Source organism: Colobus angolensis, unplaced genomic scaffold, assembly GCF_000951035.1.
Source record: "Colobus angolensis palliatus isolate OR3802 unplaced genomic scaffold, Cang.pa_1.0 Scaffold152, whole genome shotgun sequence".
NCBI classification, from domain to species: domain Eukaryota; kingdom Metazoa; phylum Chordata; class Mammalia; order Primates; family Cercopithecidae; genus Colobus; species Colobus angolensis.
Genome location: NW_012114622.1, coordinates 4,606,144 through 4,625,165, shown reverse-complemented (window position 1 = coordinate 4,625,165; position 19,022 = coordinate 4,606,144). Strand labels below are relative to the sequence as shown.

At 35.4% G+C, this 19,022-nt stretch overlaps 1 protein-coding gene across 1 annotated transcript in view; it reads left to right on the top strand.

Annotated features, from left to right (window-relative positions):
• The window catches only part of LOC105507765, a 288,182-nt gene that overhangs the window by 174,122 nt on the left and 95,038 nt on the right, over positions 1-19,022 (top strand). The window contains exons 9-10 of the mRNA XM_011936412.1: positions 6,205-6,339; positions 6,742-6,899. Coding sequence (XP_011791802.1) covers positions 6,205-6,339; positions 6,742-6,899 — 293 coding nt within the window. The remainder of the gene's footprint in view (positions 1-6,204; positions 6,340-6,741; positions 6,900-19,022) is intronic.

The window sequence follows — 19,022 nt, the reverse complement described above, 5'->3', positions numbered from 1 at the left end:
TCCAAAATTATCTGAATAGTATGTGCAATAATACAACTATTTTCAATTCTTTTTTAAGTATTAATTTTTTTATGATTTTTTCTTTTTTTTATTATTATACTTTAAGTTCTAGGGTACATGTGCATAACGTGCAGGTTTGTTACATATGTGTACTTGTGCCATGTTGGTGTGCTGCACCCATCAACTCGTCAGCACCCATCAATTCGTCATTTATATCAGGTATAACTCCCAATGCAATCCCTCCCCCCTCCCCCCCCATGATAGGTCCCGATGTGTGATGTTCCCCTTCCCGAGTCCAAGTGATGTCATTGTTCAGTTCCCACCTATGAGTGAGAACATGCGGTGTTTGGTTTTCTGTTCTTGTGATAGTTTGCTAAGAATGATGGTTTCCAGCTGCATCCATGTCCCTACAAAGGACACAAACTCATCCTTTTTTATGGCCGCATAATATTCCATGGTGTATATGTGGCAAGGACTTCATGTCTAAAACACCAAAAGCAATGGCAGCAAAAGCCAAAATTGACAAATGGGATATGATTAAACTAAAGAGCTTCTGCACAGCAAAAGAAACTACCATCAGAGTGAACAGGCAACCTACAGAATGGGAGAAAATTTTTGCCATCTACTCATCTGACAAAGGGCTAATATCCAGAATCTACAAAGAACTCAAACAAATTTACAAGAAAAAAACAAACAACCCCATCAAAAAGTGGGCAAAGGATATGAACAGACATTTCTCAAAAGAAGACATTCATACAGCCAACAGACACATGAAAAAATGCTCATCATCACTGGCAATCAGAGAAATGCAAATCAAAACCACAATGAGATACCATCTCACACCAGTTAGAATGGCAATCATTAAAAAGTCAGGAAACAACAGGTGCTGGAGAGGATATGGAGAAATAGGAACACTTTTACACTGTTGGTGGGATTGTAAACTAGTTCAACCATTATGGAAAACAGTATGGCGATTCCTCAAGGATCTAGATCTAGATGTACCATATGACCTAGCCATCCCATTACTGGGTATATACCCAAAGGATTATAAATCATGCTGCTATAAAGACACATGCACACGTATGTTTGTTGTGGCACTATTCACAATAGCAAAGTCTTGGAATCAACCCAAATGTCCATCTGTGACAGACTGGATTAAGTATTAATTTTTATAAAAATAATATGTGATAAAAATTAATATAAGAAAAAATACATTAATGAGAAAAGTCTCTTCTTCTCAAACTTTATTCCCATTTCCCAGAGTTATTCACTAACAGCATGCTTTTTGTATATTCCCCAAAATTATTACACATATATTTGCATGTGTAAAATAGTTCTCATTTAAATAATAAAAGGGATACATGTTAGTTTTGAAAAAAAATCCAATAATTCAGAACTGAATAAAATGATAAGTAAAAGTAACTCTTGAACTATTCCTCCAATATTATTGTTGATAGTGTATCATTCTTGATTAGAGACACATACCCACCCCCAGACAAAACTATACATATTACTTTGTGATATACTTTTTCTCACTTGATAAGATATGTATTGTGGCCATCTTTTCATACTGACATCCACATCTATGCCGTCTTTTAAAATTTTCCTGGTAATGTACATTTAGGCAAATATTAGCAATGCTGCAATGGACATATTTGTAATATGTATATGTTTGTTAAGTCAAAGGGAATACACATTTAAAATTTTACACATTTAATGCTTATGGTGATAGATATTCCAATTACACCAATTTGATCATTACACATTATATACAGCTATCAAAATATCACATGTGCCCCCAAAATATGTACAACTAATATATGTCAGGACATAAAAAGGAAAATAATTGCATAGTTAATACACTCATTGATTAATTCAACAAAGATTTGGTTTATTCTTTTAATTTGCATTAAAAAATCTCTTCTTGACATTTTCTGGATCCCTTTTCTCTTCTTTTTCTTTGCCTGTTTAAAGCTATACTTTATATACTGTTTTAATTGAAAAATTTCTTGCATTAAAATAGATTTCTTGAAAATTCACCTATTTAAAGTTTAGGTGTTTAATGTTTTTCAGTATATTCACAGAGTTGTGCGTCCATCACCACAATCTAATTTTAAAATGTTTTTGTTCTCCCTAAAATACATCTTGGACTTCACATCTATTCCTCCACCTTTGTCTGCCCCCCTCCCCATCCTTTATAGATTTGCCCATTGTGGCCATTTCATATAAATGGACTCATATAATATGTGGCCTACTGTGCTTGATTTTTTTTCACTTAGCATAATGTTTTCTGAGTTAATTCACATTGTAGCATGCTTTAGTAGTTCATTTCTTTTTGTTGCCAAATAATATTCCATTGTATGGAAACATCATACTTTTAATGCATTTATCAGTTAATGGCATTTTATTTGTTTCCACTATTTTGGCTACTTTGAATAATGCTGCTATGAACATTGGTATGGAAGTTTTTTTGTGTATGTATGTTTTCATTTTTCATAGGTATATAACTGGAGTGGAATTGCTGGGCCATATGAAAACTCCACATTTAACATTTTGAGGACTAGCCAAGCTGTTTCCCCTTCATGTTCTTGCCAACTCTTGTTATTCTCTGTCATTTTGATTTTGTTATTCTTTGTCATCCTAGTGGGTAAAATGTATTATCTTATTTAGGTTTTGATTTGTATTTTTCTGATCACTAGTGATGTTGATTATCTTTTCTTAGCAAATTGTTTATCTTCTTTGGGGAAATGTCTACTCAGATCCTTTGCTTGTATTTTCATTGGGTTATTTGTCTTTTCATTAGTGAGTATAAGAGTTCTTTATATATTCCAGATACACATCCCTTATCTGACATATCATCTGAAAATATTTTGTCTCATTCTGTAGGTTTTTTTTTTTTTTACTTTCTTCACAGCATTGTTTGCAACACAATTTTTTAGTAGTACAATTTATTTTTCTTTTGCCACTTGTGCTTTTGTTGGAACCCCTTACGTTAAAATGAGACTTTATTTTTTAGAGCAGTTTTAGATTCACAGCAAAATTAAGCATAAAGTAAGACAGTTCCCATATATCCTTTACCCCCACAAATGCACATCCTCCCCTAGTATCTTCATCTTGCACCAGAGTGGTACATTTGTTATAATTGGTGAATCTACACTGACACATCATTACCAAAGTCTACAGTTTACATTAGGGCTCACTTTTGGTGCTGCACATTCTATGGGTTTGAACTAATGTGTAATGACATGTAACCACCATTATAGTATTATACAGAATAGTTTAACAGCCCTAAAAACCCTCTGTGCTCCACCTATTCAGTCCTCACTGGCAACCACTGATCTTTTTACTGTTGTCATAGTTGTAGCCTTTTCAGATTGACTCTTGCACTTAGTAATATGCATTTAAGGTTTTGGAATGCCTCACATTTTAAACATGCATGTTTACATTACATCTTCTTACAAAGTTTAAAGTTATTTAGTATCTATTTTTCCAGAACAATGTAAGGACCTTAGTGCCGTTCATCTGCTGAACACTCCCTCATGATTTTTGTTTTTTAGAATTACTCCACACTTTAAAAAGTGCAGTAAGGAGTTTATATTATAATTGAAGGAGCATATTTAGGCTTGACAGACTATTAATCAAGCTGGATGACACTGATGTGTTGCGGGAAGTCAGGGACCCCGAGCAGAGGGACTAGCTGGAGCCACGGCAGAGGAACATGAATTGTGAAAATTTCGTGGACATTTATCAGCTCCCAAATAATACTTTCATAATTTCTTATGCCTGTCTTTACTTTAATCTCTTAATCCTGTTTTCTTCATAAGCTGAGGATGTACGTCACCTCAGGACCACTGTGATAATTGTGTTAACTGTACAAATTGATTGTAAAACACGTGTGTTTGAACAATATGAAATCAGTGCACCTTGAAAAAGAACAGAATAACAGCGATTTTTAGGGAACAAGGGAAAACAACCATAATGTCTGACTGCCTGTGGGGTTGGGCAAAAAGAGCCATATTTTTCTTCTTGCAGAGAGCCTATAAATGGATGTGCAAGTGGGAGAGATATCAATAAATTCTTTTTTTTTTTTGAGACAGAGTCTCGCTCTGTCGCCCAGGCTGGAGTGCAGTGGTGCCATCTCCGCTCACTGCAAGCTCCGCCTCCCGGGTTTATGCCATTCTCCTGCCTCAGCCTCCCGAGTAGCTGGGACTACAGGTGCCCGCCACTGTGCCCGGCTAATTTTTTGTATTTTTTAGTAGAGACGGGGTTTCACCATGTTAGCCAGGATGGTCTCTATCTCCTGACCTCGTGATCTGCCCATCTCGGCCTCCCAAAGTGCTGGGATTACAGGCTTGAGCCACCGCGCCCGGCCGATAAATTCTTTTCCTAGCAAGGAATATTAATATTAACACCCTGGGAAAGGAATGCATTCCTTGGGGGAGGTGTGTAAACGGCTGCTGTGGGAGTGTCTGTCTTATGCAGTTGAGATAAGGACTAAAATATTCCCTGGTCTCCTGCAGTACCCTCAGGCTTATTAGGGTAGGGAAAAACTCTGCCCTGGTAAATTTGTGGTCAGATCAGTTATCTGCTCTTGAACCCTGTTGTCTGTTGTTTAAGATGTTTATCAAGACAATATGTGCACAGCTGAACATAGACCCTTATCAGTAGTTCTGCTTTGCCTTTGTCCTGTTCCCTCAGAAGCATGTGATCTTTGTTCTGCTTTTTGCCCTTTGAAGCATGTGATCTTTGCACCTACTCCATGTTTTACACCCCCTCCCCTTTTGAAGCCCTTAATAAAAAACTTGCTGGTTTGAGCCTCAGGTGGGCATCACAGTCCTACCGATATGTGATGTCACCCCCGGCGGCCCAGCTGTAGAATTCCTGTCTTTGTACTCTTTCTCTTTATTTCTTAACCAGCCGACACTTATGGAAAATAGAAAGAACCTACATTGAAATATTGGGGGTGGGTTCCCCTGATACTGAAGCATATTGCTTACATTCCCTGTGTCTGCTTCCTCATCTTTAAAATGGGCACAATAATAATACCCATTGCAAAGTGCTGTTGCAAGGATTAAAATGCAAATTTGTTGTTATGTGGAAAGTTACTTCCATGCAAGGGTAGCCTCCAAGTTATTACTTGGTAAGCTAGGCTGGAGCTCATGGTACACAAAAGTGCACAGAACAAATTAAAATATTCACATCATGACTTATTAAATCAATTTAAAACATAAAACAAAACGTAAGGAAAGAGAGATGAGCCAGATTAACGTAATCAAAATATTACACAAGTGGGTTGAAGGGTCATATTAGCCTGAATCTGGTATACAGTATTTACATATCCCCCCTTTATGCTACATTACTCTTTCCTGCTGCTGGTGTAGTTACAAGAACCAGAATGAAAACTTGACCTGGGAGCCCAACAAATAAAAGATGCCTGGGACAATGACACACACTTGTTCCATGAGGGCTGTGTGTGAGTTACTTGACCAGTAGCCGTGCTCCCCAGTTAGCCTGATGAGCAGTGATGGATTTTATCCTTCATAAGATCCCAAATGAGAGCCAGTATGGGTGGCTAATTAAAGACCTCATGATTATCGTGAGCCTCATGTGCTTCATTTGTATTTAGTATATAATAAATATTTTTTGCTTTGTTGGTTATTTAGTGAGTCATGAGTATTAAATGTCTGTTTTGTCTTTCGAGCCTTTTCTGTGTTCATAGACATATGCTCTACTTTGTGTCTGACATTTCTCAGGTTACTATCTTATCTATGCTTAATGCAGCTATTTCATTCATTCAATTTGTTTTCTTGTCTTCTAGAGCAGAATTGAATACTTCCAAACAATACAGCAACTACACAATTACATATATGTGTTGTGTATACAATAATACCTTGTATATAGAAATAACTCAATAAAATTAGCTATTATTATTAATGTATAAGATTGTTTTACTGTTTTAATCTTATCTAAGGGCAAAAATCAGCTATCTAGCTAAACTTAATCAGATTAAACAACTATTTAGAAATGTTAATATTAAAGTCATTTCACTTGATTTTGTTATGAAGTTGATAATAAAGTACAAAGTTTATTAGCCAGACCTTTTTATTTTTAATCTAGTTTATCCTCCCCTCTTTCCAGTTGGATGGATTTTTGGCTACTGTTTATAAGGCTGATACTACCTGTTATTTTTTTCGTTTCTTACAGGCTTATCCTCAGTTTGTTCTGACCTACCTAGAGGAGCTAAATGCACAAGTAGATGTGACCCAGACAGAATATCACATTCACCATGGTGCCTGGACCACAGCTCATCAGGAACATGGCAGAAACTTAGCAGAAGAGGTCAGTGTAGTGAGCCAGAGGCAAGACAGACATAGCTCTCTAAAATGTATTTTGAAAACAGAAAAAATGTTCAAGTTGTTTTTGGGAGGCAAGAACAAATTAATAATAATTAATATTAATAATTAATGTTATGGATAGTTTAAACTAATACACATAATATAGTATCTATATGCACATTTATATTTATATAAACATATGTGTTTATATAAACATTGTATTGAACAGATGGCGATACCCTTTTTTCTTGGGATTGCCTTCTTTTGGCCACGTACAAAGGACTTATGTGTTGTAGAAACACTGAAGGAACTATGAAAACTGCAGTGTTATATTTTTGGTATGTAAAGTTTAGATATTTCCAGTCAATGAAAACTAGCTACTTTATTCCTATATTTCATTTATTAGGTTCTGCAAGAAAGTGCCAGCAACCCTGGTCTGAAGCAACTGCCAGAACCCTCAGACACCCATTTAATGCCAGAAGGTTCTCTTGAGGAGATAGGGCAGCTGACAGTAGCACTGGTGAGGAAACTGGAAGAGAAACATCCTAAGGCTTCTGCTCAGAGGTAAGGTACTGACAGAACTGAGCTTTATTGCTCAATGACATTCGATGTTTTCCTTCAGTTTCATGTAAGATTGATTTCTTGAAGATTATTGAAATATCTCAAAAGCCCGTTGGCTTTCAAACGTAGTAGTTTTTGGGTCACATTTGATGAAGAAAGGTGACATTTATGTGTATTTTGTTGAAGATTGATGTACTGTATGTTATTGTTTATTATTATACTTAGGATGGGTTGCTGTCCTGGGATTTCACTAAAATACTCTGAAATAACTATCATTAACATAATTAAGCTAAGGCACTACAGACCATATATTCAATTGTTAAAATACCAAGATATGTTGAAGAAGACTATTCCATGGGCAATCCTTTTTATTTTCCATGAGAATATTATATTTGGACTCAAGGTTAAGTGCACAAAAGATAGTCTTAACCAGTGATAACAAATCAACCCTATTTCCCTTCCTAGAATAAAAATAACATCATAGATATTGCTAACCAATTGAAAAATTATCCTTGGTTAAGAAATGGAAACAATTTCTCTGATCCTTTTTATTTAATTGGAAACTAAAGTTCATTATTATTTTGTTGGGGTTGATGTTGCAAATCATAAACTGACTTTATAAATTGCAATTTTAATCTAAAACTGTTTGAAATTACTGTTGACTGAAATACTCTTAAAGGAGTAATATAATTCTTACTGTATTCACTAAAGTTTAAGGAAATTCCTAAATTTATTTTATTTCATTAATTTATTTATTCATTGTAAAAATGGGGTCTAGCTATATTGCCCAGGCTGGTCTTGAACTCCTGGCCTCAAGCAATCCTCCCACTTCGCTCTCCTAAAGTGATGGGATTATCAGCATGAGCCACCACACCCAGCCTTCCTAAATTTAAATACATGAACTGTAGATAGAAATGTCACTTGCATGAAAAGAGACAAAAAACTTTTATTTCAATTAAAAGCTATTTTATATTACTAAATTACATATTCCACCTGGAATTTTGACAGGAGGGCAACTTTTTTCTGATAGATAGCAAAAGTGACTCCCCCAATTTATTATTTATTTATTATTTAAACATCAAGTCTTTTGTACTTGTTGTTTCGAAGATAGAACACAAAGTAACAAATTTAGTACCTTGCTGTATCATAATATGGGGTGTCAGAACAGTACGGAAATTTAGGTTCCAGGTGTTCTTTTTCCTGCTAGTTATTTTTAATCACATACAAGATTCTCAATTCCCTGATGCTCCATCTACAACAGGACCATAGGCTGAGCAGCCATATAGCCAAGCCCCTCTCCACTATTCTCCCATCACTAGAATGTAAGTCCCTTGGGGAAAGTCCTTGTCTGATGTTTTCATCTAAAATGGGAACTCAAGAAACACTGGGACACTTGGGAACTCGTAATACTGCTCTATGAGGCTGGTTCTGGCCTCTCTAGACTTATTTGGCAGCCATTTCTACTCAGCCATTTTTGAGGGAATGCTGGCGCTTGTCATTATCTTGGGATTTTCTTATCTTGGGTTTTCATCCTTATCCTGGGCTCTACTCAAGAAAGAGGTACAGTTTACTTCTGCTCTCAGATTCCTGAAACATATATGGAGTTTGTGTATTTGCCCCATGCTGTACCTGGCCCTCATGATAACTCACCTGCTTTGCCTATTTCACCCTTCCCATGCTTAAAAATATTTTCTCTAAGGGTATAGGGCACTGGGTAGCTTAGGGATTTGGCTTTTACATTCTGTTGTTGCTTCTTCCCTGAGGCAATGCAGTTTGATGACTGCACTTTGGAAGAAAGGAATATAGTATTAGAAAAAGTGAGGTCAAAGAAGACAGGGCAGTTAATGTCAGCTGCCATACCACAATACCTGTCTGAGGTTGTTAGAATTAAATGAGATGTCTTTAAGTTTCCAGAAAAGTAGTAAGCATTCAAGTGTTAGTTGTGAAAACAAGCAGAGATAGAAAAGAATTTTTAAAAGGGTTTTTACTTAGATTTATGCTTTTTTAGTCAATAGGAATTGACTAGTAAATCTGTTTGGGATTTGATTTCATAAGAAATCTTTCGGAGGCCGTTTCTTAGTGAGCATTCCTCAGGGTTTATGTGATAGGCTCCAGCAACTCTTTCTGTCTTCTTCTTCTTCTTTTTTTTTTTTTCCTTAAGGCGGAGATTTATCTACATTCTTCCCCCTCTGCCTCCACAATTTACCACAGTAAATGTAATTTCAGTTTCTTTACCTCTTAAAACACACACACACGCACACACATGCACACACAATCTAAAATAATCACTGAAAAGTAGGCATAGAAGTGTGCTTCTATCCTTGCTTCAATAAAATAAGTTATGTGTACATTGAATTCTAAGTTTGGTCCAAAGTAAAGTAAATGCCATATTCTGGCATTAAGTGTCTGGAATGTGTTTGTTTACATTAGTTTATCCGAAAGAGTCCTTTACCCTTATTTAAATGGAATAGGGGGTGGAGAAGGACTGGGACAGCCAACAAAGCACACTGACCCAGCTTGTCACCCAGTGACCTGTGAGAAGGAAATAATGAACTGTGAGTAGCTGTCATCTTAACTGTTTCTGACAGTTTGCCTTTGGGCACATCTGTGTTAGTTGCATTGGAAAGGCCTTTGTTCTTTTCCCACTAGTGACTTTGTGGAGTGCTGAGGGGTTTGCTAGCTACTGTACTCCTAACCAGCCCTTCCTTCCCAGGGAAGCGAGCAGCTGCCAGGGATCGCACTGACATTTCTCTTCATGACTCAACTTGGCATGGACTTCATTCTTTTAAAAGAAAACATAGATTTAAAAGCCATTTGATTTTTTTTCAATTAAAATGTACTTTAATATCTCATGAGCTTTGGAACTAATAAAAAAGCAATTTATAAAGATAAATTTAGTATTATCCTAATTTTATATAGACAAATAACTCACCAAATGGGCTGGTGGTTTGAAGAAAATAAAACAAATTATTGAAAGTTTTTACTGCTTTTTAAAATATTTAGTTATTTTCCAAATTTTAATAATTAAATGTTTGCATTAGGACAAAAATCAATACAAGTTATGAAAAACATTTTAAATGTAGACACTTGATACTTTGCTATTAAGAATATTTGGACTAAAATTGATAATTGTCATGTTACATTTTGTTTCACATTTTCCACTGCTATTTTAAAAATAAACGTTTATCTAAAAATATAAACTTTAAAATATTGCAGTATTTAAATTTTAAAGTCTATCTTGTACATAAAATTATTGTAATCACTAGGAGATATGATTTGATAAGAAACAGGTGTTTCTGTCCCTCGGTTTTCTGAAGTATAACTACCATTTCAATGGTAATAAAGGCAGAACATTTTGAATAATGCATATCATGCCCTAAGATAATTTTTTACATTAAAATCAAAGCTTCAGTTATAAAATATAATTCCTGAGTCAGTTTTAAAGCCTTATTTACATTTTTACAATTGCTGTAAAGTCAGTTCTTCTGCTATAATTGTGTCTAGCTACAATTGGCATGAAATAAAATTGAGCGTTTGGTTCTCAATTTATTATGTTTACCATTTTAGGAGAATATAAATTCAAACTCTACTGCATTGGTCAATTTTTATAAGGCCCTTTTTTCCCCTGATAAAATAGAAGAAATGAAGCTTGAAAGAAGTGACATGCTTTTTTCTTATTTAAGGTTCTTTTCTCTTAGTAACAGATTTGAGATGCACTAGCTAAAGGAACTATTATAGTCTCCTGCTTTTCAAAGAAAGGCAAATCAATAGCAATGAGAAGCTCTTTAAGCAGACAAATAATGATCATGTCTATATAATTATAAATTGTAAAAACCCACATATTAAAAATTGAATTACATTCTAATTTTCTTGAGTATACAGTAGCATAAGAGGACTATATTAAATCATTTATGTAGCTTTGCATATAGTTGGTGTTAATGTGTAACTATCTTATTTGCTTTGAACTTTCTCCTCCTTCTGTTAAGTAAATATTAACACAATTTTTGTAGAGCTAGTGAACTCACAGGTCAGTTTTGACAATATTCAGACTGTCTTTATAAGAAAAGTGAATTGTTTAAATTGTCACAGCTCCATTTCTTATTTCTAGAACTATTACAAATAAAGGTAAATGTTAATATAATAATTGCTTTTGATAGTCACTAAATCCAATTATACTTTCTAGGAATAAAATCCCATGTTTTATTACATTACTTTTCTTAGCTATTGAAGACACTCAGCTTTAAGCATTTACCTTTAGCTCCTTTATGCTATATTTGGAAGTATGGCATTATATTTAAGAACATGAAATATTGTGTGTTTCAAGATTGTAAAGATATAATTTTGTTTTTTGATTAGAAAAGTCAAATATCCTGATATTGGCTGATACTGTTGCCTATTTAGGTTTTAATATATTTTAAAAATTAATTCCCGTATGTTGTCTGTGAATTAAAATAAAGTGAACAAGTAATATAATTGCACCTGTTTCTTTGAAACAAAGTCAAAAATCAAGCATTCTAAAAGATTAGGCTTATATGTCTATAAATGTACATTAATGCAGAAATTCTCAAAGATTTTCAAGTAAGCATTTTATGATTATTTTTTGTTTTTATTTGCTGCTGTGAGGTACCCAAACCTTCAACTATGCCACATAGTTTCCATTTCAACAATGTACTATTTATTTTTCTGTTCTATTCAGTTTTGTCTGTAGAACTGTTTAAGGCATGAATGCAAAGCTCTGCTCTTATCTTCTTCAAACTTGTAGTCCCCAAACTAGAGTGTCTAGTATTATAATAGTGAAAATAGTAAGTAATGATTTCTGGATTGGATAATATGGATGGAAAAAAAGGAGGCAGGTGGTAGAGATAATAAATTACATTTAGGTGGACTTGGATGAGACCAGAGTGCAAGCTGTCAAAGTGATCTATAGATTAGCTTCCTAACTTGTCTATCTCTTTCAACCCTTGTCCTCCTACAATTTATTCTCCAGTTAAGGGCCAGAATGATCCTTTTATATTCATAAGTCAGATCATGGGAATCCTCAGTTTCAAATCTTTCAATGGCTTCTTATTTTCTCTAGAGTGAAACCAAAGTCTTTATGCTAAATATCCCACTTTACCAGTCCCATTGTATCTCTGCCCACCGTTTCCCTCCCTTCCTCTGCTCTAGTCAACCTGGCTTCGTGGCCTTTTCTGAGATACAATGCGTACATGTTCATACCCTGTCATTCTCTTTCCCTGCTTTATTTTTCTTCAAGGTACTTATTGCTACCTGTCATATACATACATATTTACTGTCTGAATTGCCCAATTAGAATGTAAGCTTCACTTCAGCAGGAAGTGCTTTCTTTGCATCTGTACCTCCAGGGCCAGAACATAACCGGTACATGGCAGGTACTCAATACAAAGTTGTTGAATGAATGAACAAAGAAATGAATGAAGGGGTATGATTAATGAAATTAAGAAAATGGAGAGAGCAAATAGTCTGAGCATTCACATGTACATTTCAAGACCATCCTGTCTGCCAGCCAACCACAGCCCTATGATCTACTCGTGTGTCAATCCAAAACTGAGCCCAACTATTCCAATGGCTTTCTAGCTAAGTCAACATCACCTATATATTCTATCCTTTTTTAATGCACATATATTTATTGAGCATGTTCTATGTTCTAAACACTATTTTATGGTATCCTAGGCACTGGGGATTCAGTATGGAGAAGACAGGTACACTTTCTGGCCTCACAGAGCTGTCCCCACGCAGAGCTGTCCCCACAGAATCTAACAGGGAAGAGAGATATTAAACAAGTCATTATGATAAAAGAGCGTAATGGGTGTCACTGTAGGGAGAAGGTAGTTCATCCTGAACACTCCTCCCTGGTGATATGCTTTTGAAGTACTACTTTGAATATTACACTCATGGACTTACAATTCTTCAGAGTTTACTCATTCCCTTAGTGAAATTAAGCATTAACTGTCAGACCCACTATACTGAAGTCTCAGGATCTCCATGTACTTGATAGACCCAAGCTGATAGTACTTGGCCCATGCTAGTTTGCTTGTCTCAAACACCCCTGTTTCCTTTTATCTACCTAAAACCTTGCCCTCTGTATGGCCCATCTTCACTGATTTTTTTCTCAGCATTTCTTCTCATGATGTATACATTCAAGAATACAAATTTACTTTGAAGCGTGGCTTTAGCTTCATTGCACTCATTTTACTATTTTATGTTTTAATTGTCATTTCCATTGTATTATATTGTTTGATCCATGAACTATTTAGGATATTTCTTAGTTCCTAAATATATGAAATATTTCAGCTTTGTATTATTGACTTCTAGATTAATTTCACAGTGATTGGAAAACATTTTTGATATGATTTTAATTCTGACATTTGTTGAGATTTCTTTTTCTCTTTCTTTTCTTTCTCTCTTTCTCTCTCTCTCTCTCTTTCTCTCTCTCTCTTTCTTTTTTGATAGAATCTTGCTCTGTCGCCCTGGCTGGAGTGCAGTGGTGCCACCTCAGCTCACTGCAACCTCCGCCTCCCAAGTTCAAGATATTCTTGTGCCTCAGCCTCCCGAATAGCTGGATTACAGGCATGCACCACCCTGCCTGGCTAATTTTTGTGTTTTTAGTACAGACAGAGTTTTCACCATGTTGGCCAGGCTGATCTCGTACTTCTGACCTCAGGTGATCCACCTGCCTCGGCCTCCCAAAGTACTAGAATTACTATTACAGGTATGCATCACTGCACCCAGCCTAAAATTTGTTGAGATTTCTTTTTGGCCCCCCTACCATATGCACATTTTTCATAAGTGATACATGTATACTTGAGAAAAGACATTCTGAAGTTTGGGGATACAGTGTTCTGTACATTTTAATTAGATTAAGTTTGATAAATGTGTTTTCAGATCTTGTATATACTTACTGATACTTTGTCTGCTTGTTACATTATTTACTGAAAGATGTATGGTTAAAATTCCCCACTAAATTGTGGATTTTTCTATTTTTATTTTGAGTTTTATGAATTTTTCTTTTCTATAATTTGAGATTATTAGATACATACAATTTTAGAATTGTTTTATCTTTCTGGTCAATTAAACCTTATGTTATTATAAAATATCCTTAAATGCTTTCTCCCTTTTTAAAGTTTACTTTGTCTCATATTAAATATAGTGGTCCCAGCTTTTTGGTCAGTGTTTGCATGATTTATTTTGGTGTCCTTTTACTTTTAAACTTTATCTTTAATGCTGAGGGAGTGTTTTGTATGAAAAAGTAATTTTTAGTGCAGTATTACAATCTCTGTCTTTTAATTGAAGTATTTAGTCCATTTATACCAAGAATGTAATTACTGGTATTTTGGAATTTAAATCTAACATGTTATTATTTGATATCTCTGTGTTCCATTTATTCTGTGTCCTGTTTTTTCTCTTTTTTGGTCTCCTCTAAAATTTATTATTGTATGTTATTTAATTTCCTTTCTCCCAATTATCTTGGTAGTTAACTTTATTTTATTATTATTTTTAGTGACTACTGTGGAGATTATACATGTTGCCTTGACTTACTAAAGCCTAATATAAATTAGTGTTTTTACCATTTCACAAACAGTTCAAGAATCTTGGAACTCTTAATCTCCATATATGCACTTTCTGTCTAAATGCTGGTGTGTTTTAGTTCTATATGTATTTTTAAATTATTTTAAAATATTTCCATAATTTATTAGGGTGCAGGTGGTATTTGGTTACTTGAATAAGTTATTTAGTGGTGATTTGTGAGATTTTGGTGCACCTGACACCCGAGCAGTGTACACTGTACCATATTTGTAGTCTTTTGTCCGTCGCCCCACTCCCATCCTTCCCCTGAAGTATCCAAAGTCCATTGTGTCATTCTTATGCCTTTGCATCATCATAGCTTAGCTCCCACATATCAGTGAGAACATACGATGTTTGGTTTTTCCATTCCTGAGTTACTTCACTTAGAATAATAGTCTCCAGGCACATCCAGGTCACTGCAAATGCTGTTAATTCATTCCTTTTTTATGACTGAGTAATATTCCATCATCATATAAATATACCAAAGTTTATTTATCCATTCGTTGATTTATGGGCATTTGGGTTGGTTCCATAGTTCTGCAGTTGCAAATTGTGCTGCTATAAACATGCATGTGCAAGAATCTTTTTCGTATAATGACTTCTTTTCCTCTGGGTGGATACCCAGTAGTGCGATTGCTGGATCAAATGGTAGTTCTACTTTCAGTTCTTAAGGAATCTCCATACTGTGAAAACAGTGGAAACACTATGGAAACATAGTGATTGTACTAGTTTACATTCCCACCAGCAGTGTAGAAGTGTTCCCTGTTCACTGCATCCATGCAAACATCTGTTTTTCGATTTTTTGATTGTGGCCATTCTTGCAAGAGTAAGGTGGTATTGCATTGTGGTTTTGATTTGCATTTCCCTGATCATTCGTGGTGTGGAGCATTTTTTCATATGTTTGTTGACCATTTGTATGTCTTCTTTTGAGAATTGTCTGTTTAGGTCATTAGCCCACTTTTTGGTGAGATTTCTTTTTCTTATTGATTTGAGTTTGTTGTAGATTCTGGATATTAATCTTTTGTCAGATGTATAGATTTTAAAGATTTTCTCCCACTCTGTGGGTTATCTGTTTACTCTGCTGACTGTTCCTTTTTGCCTTTTGCCATGCAAAAGCTCTTTAGTTTAATTAAGTCACAACTATTTATCTTTGTTTTTATTGCATTTGCTTTTGGGTTCTTGGTCATGAAATCCTTGCCTAAGCCAATGTCTAGAGGGTTTTTGTAATGTTATCTTCTAGAATTTTTATAGTTTCACATCTGAGATTTAAGTCTTCAAACCATTTTGAGTTGATTTTTGTATAAGATAAGAGATAAGGATTCAGTTTTATTCTCCTACTTGTGGCTAGCCACTTATGCCAGCACCATTTGCTGAAAAGGGTGTCCTTTCCCCACTTTCTGGTTTTGGTTGCTTTGTCTAAGATCAGTTGGCTGTAAGTATTTGGGTTTATTTCTGGGTTCTCTATTCTGTTCCATTGGTCTATGTGCCTATTTTTACACCAGTACCATGCTGTTTTGGTGACTGTGGCCTTATAGTATAGTTTGAAGTCAGCGTGATGCCTCCAAATTTGTTCTTTTTGCTTAGTCTTGCTTTGGCTATACGGGCTCTTTTTTGTTTCTATATGAATTTTAGAACTGTCTTTTCTAATTCTGTGGATAATGATGGTGGTATTTTTATGGGGATTGCATTGAATTTGTAGATTGCTTTTGGAAGTATGGTCATTTTCACAATTTCGATTCTACCCATCTATGAGCATGGGATGTGTTTCCATTTGTTTGTGTCATCTATGATTTATTTCAGCAGTGTTTTGTCGTTTTCCTTTTAGAGGTCTTTTGCCCCCTTGGTTAGGTAAATTCCTAAGTTGTTTTTTGTTTTATTTTTATTTTTTCCTTTTTTGCAGCTATTGTAAAGGGATTGAATTCTTGATTTGATTCTCTGCTTGGTCACTGTTCGTATGTAGAAGAGCTACTGATTTGTGTTCATTAATCTTGTATCTGGAAACTTTGCTGAATTCTTTTATTAGTCTTAGGAGATTTCTGGAGGAGTCCTTAGGGTTTTCAAGGTAAAACAATCATATCATCAGCAAGCAGTGACAGTTTGACTTCCTCTTTACTGTTTTGGATGTCCTTTATTTCTTTCTCTTGTCTGATTGCTCTGGCTAGGACTTCCAGTACTATGTTGAAGAGGAGTGGGGAGAATGGGCATCCTTGTCTCATTCCAGTTCTAGATGGAATGTTTTCAACTTTTCCCCCTTCAATATTATGTTGGCTGTGGGTTTGTCATAGATGGCTTCTATTACATTAAGGTATGTCCCTTATATGCCAGTTTTGCTGAGAGTTTTAATCATAAAGTGATGCTGGATTTTGTTGAATGCTTTTTCTCTATCTATTGAGAAGATCATGTGATTTTTGTTTTTAATTGTGTTTAAGTGGTGTATCGTATTTTTTGACTTGTATATGTTAAACCATCCCTGCATCCCTGGTATGAAACCCACTTGATCATGGTGGATTATCTTTTTGATATGTTGTTGGATTCAATTGGGTAGTATTTTGTTAAGGATTTTAGCATCTATGTTCATCAAGGATATTGGTCTATAGTTTTCTTTTTTGGTTGTGTCCTTCCCTGGTTTTGGTATTAGGGTGATTCTGGCTTCATAGAATGAATTAAGGAGAGTTCCTTCTCTCTCTGTCTTGTGGAATAGTGTCAAAAGGATTGGTAACAATTTTTCTTTGAATGTCTGGTAGAATTCTGCTGTGAATCCCTCTGGTGCTGGACTTTTTTTGTTGGTAAATTGAAACCATTTCAATCTCGCTACTTGTTATTGGTCTATTCAGGGTATCTAATTCTTGCTGATTTAAGTTAGGAGGGTTGTATTTTTCCAGGAATTTATAAATCTCTTATAGGATTTCCAGTTTATGTGCATAAAGGTGTTCATAGTAGCCTTGGACAATCTTTTGTATTTCAGTGGTATCAGCTGTAATGTCTCCTGTTTTGTTTCTTAGTGAAGTTATTTGGATTTTCTCTCTCTTTTCTTGATTAATCTTACTAATGGTCTATCCATTTTGTTTATCTTCTCAAAGAACCAGCTTTTTGTTTCATTTATCTTTTGTAATTTTTTTGTTTCCATTTCATTTAGTTCTGCTCTGATCTTGGTTATTTCCTTTTTTGTGCTGGGTTTGGGTTTGGTTTGTTCTTATTTCTCTAGTTCCTTGAGGTATGACCTTAGATTGTCTTTTTGTGCTCTTTCAGACTTTTCGATGTAGGTGTTTAGGGCTATGAACTTTCCTCTTAGCACCGCCTTTGCTGTATCCCAGAGGTTTTAATAGGTTGTGCCACTACTGTTACTCAGTTCAAAAAATGTTTAAATTTCCATCTTGATTTTATTTTCGACCCAATGCTCATTCAGGAGCAGGTTATTTAATTTCCATGTATTTGCATGGAGTTGATTTCCATTTTTATTCCACTGGGGTTTTTGAGAGTGCTTGATGTAATTTCAATTTTCTTAAATTTATTGAGGCTCGTTTTATGGCCTATCACATGTTCTATCTTGGCGAGAGTTGGATGCACTGTTGAATAGAATGTGTATTCCGCGGTTGTTGGATCAAATGTTCTGTATATATCTGTTATATCTGTTAAGTCCATTTGTTCCAAGATATAGTTTAATTCCATTGTTTTTTTGTTGACTTTCTGTCTTGAAAACCTGTCTAGTGTTGTCAGTGGAGTATTGAAGTCCCCCACTGTTATTGTGTTGCTGTCTATCTCATTGCTTAGGACTCTTACTAATTGTTTTATAAGTTTGGGATCTCCGCCGGGCGCGGTGGCTCAAGCCTGTAATCCCAGCACTTTGGGAGGCCGAGACGGGCGGATCACGAGGTCAGGAGATCGAGACCATCCTGGCTAACACGGTGAAACCCCGTCTGTACTTAAAAATACAAAAAACTAGCCGGGCGACAAGGCGGGCGCCTGTAGTCCCAGCTACTCGGGAGGCTGAGGCAGGAGAATGGCGTAAACCCGGGAGGCGGAGCTTGTAGTGAGCTGAGATCCGGCCACTGCACTCCAGCCTGTGTTGCAGAGCAAGACTCCGTCTCAAAAAAAATAAAAATAAATTTGGGGTCTCCAGTGTTAGGTGCATATATGTTTAGGATTGTGATATTTTCCTGTTGGACAAGGCCTTTTACCATTATATTATTTTGTCTGATATAAGAATAGCTACCTCTACTCACTTTTGGTGTCCATTTGCATGAAATGCCTTTTTCCACCTCTTTATGTTTATGTGAGTTCTTATGTGGTCAGTGAGTCTCTTAAAGGCAGCAGATAGTAGGTTGGTGAGTTCTTATCCATTTTGTGGTTCTGTATGTTTTAAGTGGAGCATTTCGGCCATTTACATTCAATGTTAGTATTTACATTCAATGTTAGTATTTAAATGTGATGTACCATTGCTTTCATCATGCTCATTGTTGCCTGTGTAATTTGTTTTTTTGTTTTTTGTTTTTGCTTTTTAACTTGTATCTTTGTTTCATATGTCCTATGTGATTTATGCTT